This window comes from Rhipicephalus microplus, chromosome 8 (genome assembly GCF_043290135.1).
Source record: "Rhipicephalus microplus isolate Deutch F79 chromosome 8, USDA_Rmic, whole genome shotgun sequence".
Classification (NCBI taxonomy): Eukaryota; Metazoa; Arthropoda; class Arachnida; order Ixodida; family Ixodidae; genus Rhipicephalus; species Rhipicephalus microplus.
Genome location: NC_134707.1, coordinates 3,618,849 through 3,629,553, shown reverse-complemented (window position 1 = coordinate 3,629,553; position 10,705 = coordinate 3,618,849). Strand labels below are relative to the sequence as shown.

The window sequence follows — 10,705 nt, the reverse complement described above, 5'->3', positions numbered from 1 at the left end:
GCGTCCTGTACGATTGATTTTAACTCGTCCACCTGTCAGTACTGGTACTAACAGTCAGAGTCTCAACCAGATTTTTCACGGAAGGGGGAGGAGACTTTTCAGCCACACTTTACGTATGTCCGTACGTAAAGCCGGCCACCAAAGTTTACGGACTATGCGAGCGCTTGGTGAAAAGCCTAATCGCGTCACTTCCTCCACGTCAGCGGCGATCGACAGCACCGCAGCACCCAAGCAGCATACCTCCCTTAATCCGTGGCCTGTCTCTTATCTGAACAAATAATTTTTCACTTTTCTAACGCGACTCGCTTTTTGGCATGCGTCCACGTGCTTCTGCCTCGAGAGAAGTCTATTCGCAAGACTGTTGTCAGCCGCAATCTTAATCTTCATCGTTGGCTAGGCAATACCTAGCCAACAGAACGTCGCTCGAGGCACGCCATGATAGATTTGATGCTGCCATGAAAAAAAAAAAGGAAATGTGATGGTTATACTATAGATAATCACTTCACAAGAAAACTGTTAACCAGCAATGCGCTACACGGCAGCAGAATATTAAAAGTTAGTGAATAACAAAAAAAAAGTGCCGCCATATCCACGAAGTGAATGATGATGAGTGGGCGAAGCTCTGGAGGAAAACCTGGTAAACCATGAATCTTCCGTACATTTTGCTTACTCGATTTTATTACAATGCTCCCCCTAGCGTAGGTCGCCGCACTAAATCGAACGATTGCCTTCCACCAATGACACGTGCCATATGTGACATCATTCCTATTTTATAACATCTCGCATCTTTCATCATCAACTACAAGTACCGCCGTCTAGTTTATAACATCTTGCATCTTTTCATCATCAGCTACAAGTCCCGCCATCTAGTGAGCACTGAAAGAACTAAACGAGAGGTGGCTACATGCAGGAGACGGAGCCGCCATCTAGTGAACACTGCAAGAACTAAACGAGAAGAGGCGACATACAGGAGACGGTACCGCCATCTAGTGGACACTGCAAGAACTAAACGAGAGGTGGCTACATACAGGGGACGCACAGCCCACGCCTTAAGGAGCTTCGCCCCTAAAAAGCCGTTTTCGGCACAGCACTGCGGTCGATGGTAGATGGCCGAAAACACGGAGTCCTGTTAATAATGTATCGCGCCGCTAGGCACGAAGCACGAGCCTTATGTGGTTAGAGTCGATCCTGCGCAGTAAAATCTAATGCACTTTTTTTTCATATAAATATCAGCGCTTTTAATGCACTTACAGCCAATCACAATGATCGCTTAGGAACAACAACAACTTCTTTTTTCCTCTCTCTTTCATTAAATCCAGGCGTTGCTAACAAAAACAATTTATCTGTTGCTATGCATTGAAACAACTCCTCCGGAGCCAATAATTATTATGACGCGTCCCAGTGGCCCCAAATTCGAACATTTTTTTAAAAAAACTTGAACAACTCTCAAAACTGACAAAGCAAAATAGCGCTGAATAGACGGGGACATGGCACCCATGCAGTGAGTCCTCTTTTGTGTCCTCGTTTATTCAGCACTATTTTTCTACGTCAGTATGTAGCGACAATTCCAAATTTCAAGAACCTCGAAAACTTTCAAGTCGTTGGCGCTATAGCGCGCATAAAGCGGATATGACCTTTTAAACTTCAAGTTGTAGGCTTGTATGCCGTAGTTGTCTGTCGTAGCATCCCCTAATACGTGAACCGTTCACTAGATGGCGCTCGCATCACTCGCACCAATACATCTCAAGAGAGAGAATAAAACATTTATTTGCGACCGAGGAAGAAGTGTCGGTGAGTGGGCTCCTTATATATATATTCCGAGATCCCATTGGCACGGGCACGAGGGCCTCTTGGGCCTCGTGAGACGAGGATGTTTTATTCTCTCTCTTGAGATGTTTTGATAAACAGCCAGACAGATGATTCATGGTTTACCGATGAAACCCTCCGAAGCCTCGCCCCTATCATCATCGTTCACTCCGTAGATATGCTATACATAGCGCACAGTCGGATAAAATATGAACCATGTTCTATTCGGAATATCATCATGCGCCCGATTCGCGCAAGCTTATTATCCTCTTTTTCCATCGAGATTGGTGGACAGTCTAAGGTAAGTATTTTGTGCCCTGAAAAACACAGCCTTCCTCTCCCTTGGCGGAACGTGGGCGCCGGCAATAATTTCTGCTCAACTTATCACGGCAAAAAGAAAAAAAAAAGAAAAAGGAACCTGAGTCACTCAGACACACACAAAAGATATATTTTTGTCTTGGGGCCTACTCAGACTCGCTAAGCTTTTTTCTCAACCGTACCCCCTCGGAGCCAAGCTCGCCTAAATATTACTCACCCGGACTCAGACGCAGACTTAAAACAGCATTTATGCCTGAGTGAGTCGACTCATAAGTGGGTTTTCCTTCCCCCATTCTTCAGACATCCCATGTTCCCATGAATCTTTCGGTCTCTTCTGCCTCGGGTCCTCAGTTCATTACTTATGAACAGTGGCGTAGCCAGGAGGTGGCACAATAGGCCCGTGCCCCCCCCCCCCCCCCCCCTTCCTGATTTGTTTTCGCCATGCCATACGGAGCGAAAAAGGACCCCTTAAAAAGTGTCCCCTCCCCACCCCCCTCCGAAAAAAAAAAAGATCTACCTACGCCCTTGCCTATGAACACGCATCCGAATTTTGAACAATATTTAGCGCTGAACGTTCGCATGAAATCAATAAATTGAAATTAAAAAAATAACCTAATTTGTTTTCGTATTATCGTCGGATATATGTAAGAAATGTTCATAGCAAGTGATGCCTGGATGAATGTGTTTTTTTTTAATTGCAAGAAATTCCCGAGTGAATGTGGTCGGTTAATTTTTTTTCAACAGGAAACATATTTTCGCGCAAAAGAGCGGCGCCGTGGCTTAGTTGGTTAAAGCGCCTGTCTAGTAAACAGGAGATCGTGGGTTCGAATCCCACCGGTGCCTTTTGCTCGTGCTCACTTTTTCACTGCCGTTTTTAAAGAGTGCTCCCATTGCGTAAAAGTATAGTTTGAATATTACATTCTATTTCAAAGCTTTCATAATTTGTTTTTATTCATTAATGAATATGCTTTAGCCAACTTTGTAAATGAGAAACATGGTGCCAGGGGCATAGGCAGAATTTTTTTTTTGTGATTGGGGGAACCTTCTTGATTTCGGAAGGGAGGAAAATGGCATCTCTTTGAAATGGTTATTTTTTGCTCTGTATGTTATGGCGAAAAAAAAATTCAGGAGAAGGGGGCAGAGAGGGCACGGGCTTAGTGTGCTACGCCACCGCATGGCGTTAGCTTTGTTGAACTACTTTCTAACTTCATGAGCGCAGCCCGATTACTTTATGTCCAACTTCCTTTTGAAAGATCACGAAGTGAATGTTAATATCATGAATCTATCACTTCGGTTCTCATGCAAGCGAAACTATACCGAAACAGTGTCGTGCGGACTATCGATCACGCGAAGGAAAATTCACAAATATTAGCATGCAATGTCGTGTACAAGAATTATTCAAGGATCAAACTAATGAAAATAAAGAAGAAGAAAAGAGCACAGGAATTTCACATATGCTGCATTCATTTTTGTGAAGACTGTCTTGCAACGACTTCGCCATTGCCTCGGTGTCTCGACACTTGAGAGCTGTGCTAAGCAAAGCGCATGGGGGTGCAAGGAGGATAATAGTCGAATATGAATCCTATCTCTGGACAGCTTTGTTTTTCAGTTGTTTCTTTTATTTGTTCTCGTACCGTACTTGTGTATGGGTGAACAAACACCGAGAACGCGAGCTCTTAACAAATTACTCAGCAAAGCTGTACACAGTATTAATTTCCACAATTATAAGACATTCTATAGGTAGAAAAAAATTACTCTTTTGTCATCCCTCGGTCGTGCTGTCCCGAATGGTTAGGTTAGCGGTGCATGCTTAAGCAAACACTGTTTTCTCGAGACAAAGGCGACAGAAGCGTCGGTGATTCTCAGCAAGAGTCGCCACACTCACGGACAGCTTGCGCCTCGTATCGACAGTTACCGGAAAGTATGCATCGCAATGGCAACGCGAGATGCAGAACGCTGAGAGTCGCTCATCTTAGAGGTGCTTAGACAGATAACTTGCGGTTTGATCACGCAAACATGTTGAATATTAATGCGATAAGTAAGTTCGCGTAGACGCTTTCAAGGAGGCGCTTTGGGAAAGGACCGTAAGTTTAAAGGACCACAAAGTGACAAATGCCAGTTTTAGCTTCGCTTGGAAAAAAAGCGCGAATTTTCATGAAGGAGTAATGCCGTCGTGTGTTTGCACGCTGGAATGAGCTATTGTACAATTTAGGGGCAAGAAAGTGCCATTCAACGATAGCATCTGAACGAACTCGGCAAAATTCTTTGGTTTGGCAATTGACACATTTTTTTAAAAGTAGTACACAAAAACAAGGGGGCCTGTTTCAGTATTCAATTGTGGGAACATTTTTGTAGAACTGTGTTAAATAGGGAAAAAAACGAAATATAAATAACAAAGCGGGGACGCTAGCATGCGTTCATGGCAACGACATGTACTGTATAGAGAAAAAATAGAGGGTTTGTGTTTGAAAGAAGAAAATCTATTGAAATTGCACCAATTCCAACAAATATTTCATTTGTATCAGATTTAGGTATATAGTAAAATAAGTAAATGCGGACTTCCGCATGTTCAGCGCACTGCGGCCATTGGACCGGCGTGCTTCTTGCAGCACTTGCAGCGGAAGTAGCACAGGTCGAAGAAGTTGCACCCTTCGTCCACCCGCCAGTCGGACGCCTGCGCACACCGAGAAAAGCGTCATCATGCATGTCGAACAACAAGAGTGCTTCCGTAGTGAGGAACGACCGTTGTTCATGTTGAGGTCCACAGCCTCACGTCTGTTGGCCCAAATAGCTGCGTGTATATATTACTGATTCTGATTAGAAATGAGAAGGGAAGATTCGGTGTTCACGACAACTGTCTCTCGAAGAGAACATCTCAAGGCATAGTCCTTCCACGTACTATTTCCACGTATCTCAGTGAAACTGATGATGACGAACCCTGAAGAGCTTCATTGAGTGCGATGCACTCCAGCTCACGTTTAATGCCACCTTACTGCTGCGAAGAATTCAGTGTTGCAATGGAAGTAAGCCATAGTTTTTTTTTTAAGTGAGCACCCCTTCCCCCCCTTTTTTAGGCATAGGGCGGCAAAGGCAGCAACTTAGGAGAGAAGGGCTGCTGCCTGCCAACAGTGACCAAGGCTAGTGGCTAACTCTAGCTTGACTCACGATGAGCAATAACTCTCTATAACCCTGACAGTTAATTAAGGGAGCCTTCATGCAGTGTCACAACAGCACAGCCACCAAGGAAGATGCCATGGTTGCGATCACTGTCCACAGAATGCATCCGAGAGTGCGTATACCTCCATCTCGGTGTCTGTCTCGTCCCAGTATCCGCTGTAGGACTGCTGCAGAAAGGTAACCTCTGTGACGTGGCCCTCGCTGTGCGACCTCTTCACCACGGGGGGCTTAAGCAGGCTGAAGGAGACTCGCAGCTTGGTCCGTATCACGTACTCCTTGCGAAGGATGAACGGCAGGTACACCTGCGAAGATGATTCCGCGTTGTGGTAACGTTGGCCTCATCCAGAGTGAAGTCTTGATGCTTGCTAACTCCTAAAATGTCAACATTATGCCCGAATGTGCTTTAGTAACCAAGAAATAAGCAAGACAATTAACGCCACCAGCGGGACATTCTGTAACAAGAGTCCGGACGTACAAATTGTCTTTAATGGAAAAATTGCGAAACTAAAGAAAAAGACACCACAAAGAAAAAGGAACACTTAAACAGGTCGAGTGCAACAGTTTTTTTTCTTTGAAGTAATGAACGAACTATAGCCCCTCAAGACGTTCCTCAGGGGTCCCCCCTGAGGAAGGAACCAAGTGAGTCCCGAAACGTCGGGTTTATGCATCTTCACGTACTTTTTGGTTGGAGTTTAAATAGTTTCCCAGTTTACATACCCAACCAGACATGTGTCGAATGTTTAGATGTATATTTGTTTTACTGCTTTCCGTGCTGCTAGAGACAAGCGAGAGGGACTGGACACGCACCGTGTCGTCGGTCTGCAGAATGAGCCGGTTCCGCAGGAACTCCGGCGCCGCGGCCTGCTGGCGCAGGTCGGGCAGCGAGCGTGTCCGGGTCAGCCGGAACTTGCGCTGCGCCGTCGCGTGGCTGGACGAGGCCGCCACGGGGGGCTCCATCTGCGGTTTTGCACGGGTTATTGTTCTTTTTGCTGTGAATGGCCCACACTGTTCTCGCCGTTAAAGGACCACCTCCCAAAAATACGAATAACGGGCGCGTTATGTTCACCCGGCGTTTCCCGTCTTTGCGGCACAATTAATGACAGCGCAACACCAGAAAAAATACAGGACAAGGAAGGAGTAAAACAGAACTTCTGTTTTACTCCTTCCTTGTCCTGTATTTTTTACTCCTTCCTTGTCCTGTATTTCTGAGAAAAGACGGCGCTGAGACTTGAGAATTTCGCAGATCCTTCGCGAATGTCCATCCACCAACCAACTATGGAATGTTCAATATATTTCTGGAATGTTCAATATACTAGAACAAAGAGCCCTTAAATTGGTTCTTCATCAACAGTTATTAGGTGTGTTGCTGCCGCTGTAAAGTTTTATAGCTCACGACAAATCCGCTGCCGACGTCGGGTGGCAGCGCGAACGGGCACTCTGTCATCTCCGGCGAGCTCGTCAGCGGCGCGGGCGACACGTGGTCGTGCCAGTTGGGCGTCGCGGGCGGCGGCCGCTCGGAGGTCAGGTCCAGGCTTCCCATCAGGCGGCGCAGGTCACCCTTCACTCCGCCCGCCGTGGAAGGTGGGGTGCCGGGGCAGCTCGGAGACGGAGTGCGCAGCCGCAGGTACCCCGACACACAACCCGGAGACATGTGGCCCAGGGTGTTCTGAGTGTAGGACAAAAGGACTCGGTATGTAAGGTGGCAACAAGGTGAGTGTCAGGAAGCGAGCTCGTTGGCGAGGATCCGGCTAATACGGACAGCACTTATCGCTGACTGCATGCACTGGAGGGTCTCGGGAGTTTTGTTCTGGGCAGCTGCTGCAAGTTACCGTACGTGCTCAACGAAAAAAAAAAAAAGACGCTGGGAAGCTATCCCCAGCCTGCTACATTTTATTGGGCCGAAAGAAAGGCACGTACGGAAGAAAGACTGACAGTCTTGCTATTAATCTGCATCGATATATCATGCGATCCCCCCAGAAAAAGAGAGAGAAAGCGTTCGTGACTATTTGCCAAGATACGCCCTAATAAACGAAACCTTTGTGCCATAAAAGGCGACTGGTCTTTGTTCCCTCCTAATCCATCAGCTGCGCACCGTTCGGTCTCGCGTTACGTTATCTCACATTTGTCTTCTACATAATTATAGATGGTCCTACAGAAATGACGCATGTGTTTCTTTTTCTTCCCTGTCTCGATATGTCACAACCTCCTGCAACCAAGCGAGCCATATCCACTGACTGTGGTCTCCCGGAGAGGGGTCCTGCGTTGGCGATTCTGGTCGACGGCTTGCAGTTCCTCCATGCCCTGGTGTCTGGCTAGGCCAGCTGACGCTTTGGTTGGTACTCTGTGCGAACAATAAAAATACATATTTTTAAATCATATTGATGAACTATTCTCAAGTTACTGAAGCACCAAATCAATGATTGGAGCAGACTAATATTGCAACATTTTTTGTAAGTATATGAGCCGAATACAAACACGCTTAGTACATACCCAAGCGATTTCTCCTTATTCATGCGTTTGAAGAAATAAGCCGCGCCAATTTACTGTAGTAGCAGAGCGCGAATGGCGATGCCGCGAAACTGCCCCTAATTACCGGTTGCACCCTCAATCATCGCCTCCCACTCCTAGGATGACTAAAGAAACGGTGCCCCCCCCCCCCTTCATTCTTCCCATTGGTAAGGGGGGGGGGGGCAAGTTGCCTCATACTTTTTCTGTTCGGTACCGTCATTATTTAGTGCATGGCTATGGCCATGCAGCATAAAGGCGGGTGAGGAGGCATTCCAAGATATGTTGAATGCGAAAAAATGTTCAGTTCTCTCATTTACCCGTGGAAATCAGGGTAACAAAGGCAGCTTCTTGTGAGAAGCATGTAAATTCTTAATTCTCGTGTTTGCATCCAACGCTTAGCTTATTTTCTTTGGATCTCCATGAACAGCGATGGGGCGGAGTCGCTGTGGTGAAACCTACCACCCTCTCTCCCTGATATATGGTGTTTTATGGCGCTTTGATGGCACAAGAAGGTCATGGGACCGCTATGGTTGCACTCGGAAAATCTACGTTAGAAAGAGCGTAGACATCATGGTGTGACATAATTACAGTATGCCATATGACGCCACGCACCGGACACTTTTACCCATAGGACGCTTAAGGTTTTCGCCTTATTATAACGTCTTATCCGTGGATTAAGCTCCGTTTAGTGACTCTCCTTTTCTCTTTTTTTTCTTTTTGAAGGGACCGTGTCCTCACGTGGATGTGTCGGCGTGGTCTGGCGTGCGCACTCGAGCCAGCTGGTGGGTGGCGGGCCCGGCCTCGATGGCCGCCCTGTTAGCCACGCTCACGGAGGCAGCGGCGTCGGCGTTCATCGACATGACGGCTGGCGTACTGGGTGCGGCTGACGGCGACCGCAGCAGCTTTCGGATACTGGCGCGCTTGCGTTTTCGACGACTCAAGGTCGAAGGACTGGCTACCGTTTTCACCGCAGCGGGCTCCTTGGCCGGCGGCGAACGTGGCTGCGAGCTCGCCAGTGACACTTTGCGATGCGACAACCCATCGGTTGGCCTGCGCAAGAGAACGTTTCGCGCAACCTATTTAGTCTTTCGTCGTTTATTCAAAGAACTTGATCAAAGGAGAAGATTGCACTAGCCGCGATAAGTTTAGGAAACTGCGAAGCTGGCTGATTATAGGGGCCTAACGTGGCCTCCTTGACTGATGCCAGGTTTTTCCTTCGCCTAGACAAAGAGTTGAATCACCGCCTAGCGCATGCCATGCAAAAATGTCTAAATTCGTGCGCCAGAAAACTAACGTGCAAAGCTGGCTGTGGCACCCACTGTAAAAACACAGGCCTTTCGTCGCTCGTACTATGCTCGCGCCACGCCTGGAAACATTGTGGCGGCTCGCCATCGCTCTACCACATTTCGTGGGGATGCCTAAAACGACCACCAAATTTAGATACCTTTTTAGGTCAGTACAAGCTTGGTAATACTTTCGAGCAATGGGAGGCACAGCTCGCCAGCTCTGACCCAGAGGTGCAGCTTGCACTTCTGCGGCACGTCAGACAGACGACGGTAGCCGGTGGAGCCCTGGACTTGGTGCCCCACCCATCAAGCTCATGACCCCTGTCCCAAACCCTTGCAAATAAAGTTTTTCCTTCCTTCCTATTGCGCGGTGGCTAGCTGTGTGGATGAATTCGTGACCCCATCATGACGTGCCATGAGGTGACCTCATCACAGGACGTCGTCGCTTGGTCAATGGTGGGCTGATTACGGACGCTACAGTGCAAAAGCAGGTAAGGAGCAGCAAGTTTGCAGTGCCTCCAGTGCAGAACCACGTTAGGTGTTAGGGAGTATCAGTATGTAAACTAAGAAAAAAAAGTCTTATGAGGCATGCGAAACTGTAGTTTTCTTTTGATCGGCGTATTCTTACTTACAGCAACGAAATATTGGAAGAGTAACAAATAGATACGAAAATTACGGGCTGTACAATGGACAAATAACCCGATACATTGATCTCGTCGAAGTTAGTGTGCAAAATAATTAAGTGAGCGGAGACAATATTCCGGCTGCGATTACAGTGTAAGCGCTTGTGATCGGTCCACCTTTGACCAAGCGTCAGTGTCGTGTGTTAGTGATGTAAGCAAGACATCATAAGGTGACGTCATCGCGTGATGATTATTTTACACCACTCGTGGTGAAGCCGACGCCAAGGGTCAATATTCGCTCTCGGTGAGGCATCTAAGGCTTTGAACACAATAAAAAAATGAATAAACGAACGAATCCCTGAATATTTGAATAGATGAACCTTCGGACGTCGCCTTCGTCGTCGGTGTCCTCTCCCAGGTACCTTCCTTGCAGTGGCTTGTGGATTCCTGGAAGAGAAGCCTGGTCGGCCAACGACTGGAGCTCGGGAGTCGACGATCGCGGAGCAGGGGGCGACGAGGTCGAGCTCTTCCGCGGACACCCCTCGGGTTCCATCGTCGGAGAAACCCGAGAAGCGACGACTCTGATAGGCGACACACGGCACTTCTTCATCGTCTCCTTCTATGATGGCTGTCAGACTGGGCACGAGCTCACGTGCTTTGGGCCTGGGACTTGACCCGTGAAATGAGGCGGGAATCAGCCCCAAACCTCACCACAAAACCAAAGCCCACCCGGGAGGACTGGGAGGTGGCCCTGCCCGGCTCCTCCGACATGGCGAGCCAGAAGACCCTGGTCAACAGAGGTCGAGTTGCAGCGGTCACCAATGGGCTCCTGTAATGAGGAGCCCACCTAGTGATTGTGAGGAGGGGCCTCTTCCGGGCCTCATCAAACCTTACTTATTGTACCAGCAATAAAAGTTTTTCAAGCTAAGCCGCATCGTGGTCCCTCTGCTCCATAGTTGAGCCCCGGGCATCGGGGCTCCAAATATT

At 47.8% G+C, this 10,705-nt stretch overlaps 2 protein-coding genes and 1 non-coding gene across 3 annotated transcripts; 1 reads left to right on the top strand and 2 right to left on the bottom strand.

Annotated features, from left to right (window-relative positions):
* Positions 1 to 2,893: 2,893 nt before the first annotated feature.
* TRNAT-AGU (transfer RNA threonine (anticodon AGU)) lies at positions 2,894 to 2,967 on the top strand. The gene has a single exon. It is a non-coding gene; the product is annotated as a tRNA-Thr (tRNA).
* A 1,674-nt stretch (positions 2,968 to 4,641) lies between these two features.
* Positions 4,642 to 6,258, bottom strand: LOC142769210 (uncharacterized). Its single transcript, XM_075872240.1, has 3 exons — positions 6,109 to 6,258; positions 5,424 to 5,603; positions 4,642 to 4,798 (listed from the first exon to the last, which is right to left on the bottom strand). Exons 1-3 carry the CDS (start codon positions 6,256 to 6,258, stop codon positions 4,694 to 4,696), a joined length of 435 nt encoding a protein of 144 aa, XP_075728355.1. The 3' UTR covers positions 4,642 to 4,693.
* Positions 6,259 to 6,655: 397 nt separating this feature from the next.
* On the bottom strand, positions 6,656 to 10,365 carry LOC142769209 (uncharacterized). Its single transcript, XM_075872239.1, has 4 exons — positions 10,099 to 10,365; positions 8,548 to 8,859; positions 7,537 to 7,642; positions 6,656 to 6,967 (listed from the first exon to the last, which is right to left on the bottom strand). The coding sequence occupies exons 1-4, from the start codon at positions 10,326 to 10,328 to the stop codon at positions 6,656 to 6,658; spliced, it is 960 nt and encodes a 319-aa protein (XP_075728354.1). The 5' UTR covers positions 10,329 to 10,365.
* Between the last annotated feature and the right edge of the window lie 340 nt (positions 10,366 to 10,705).

Coding starts and splice junctions, on each gene's coding strand:
- LOC142769210 (XM_075872240.1), bottom strand. CDS start 6,258: ATGGAGCCCCCCGTGGCGGCCTCGTCCAGCCACGCGACGGCGCAGCGC. Junction 5,604..6,108: donor TTCTGCAGACCGACGACACG/GTGCGTGTCCAG, acceptor TCATCTTCGCAG/GTGTACCTGCCGTTCATCCT. Junction 4,799..5,423: donor AGACAGACACCGAGATGGAG/GTATACGCACTC, acceptor CGGTGTGCGCAG/GCGTCCGACTGGCGGGTGGA.
- LOC142769209 (XM_075872239.1), bottom strand. CDS start 10,328: ATGAAGAAGTGCCGTGTGTCGCCTATCAGAGTCGTCGCTTCTCGGGTT. Junction 8,860..10,098: donor GACGAAGGCGACGTCCGAAG/GTTCATCTATTC, acceptor TCTCTTGCGCAG/GCCAACCGATGGGTTGTCGC. Junction 7,643..8,547: donor GACCACGCCGACACATCCAC/GTGAGGACACGG, acceptor TTGTTCGCACAG/AGTACCAACCAAAGCGTCAG.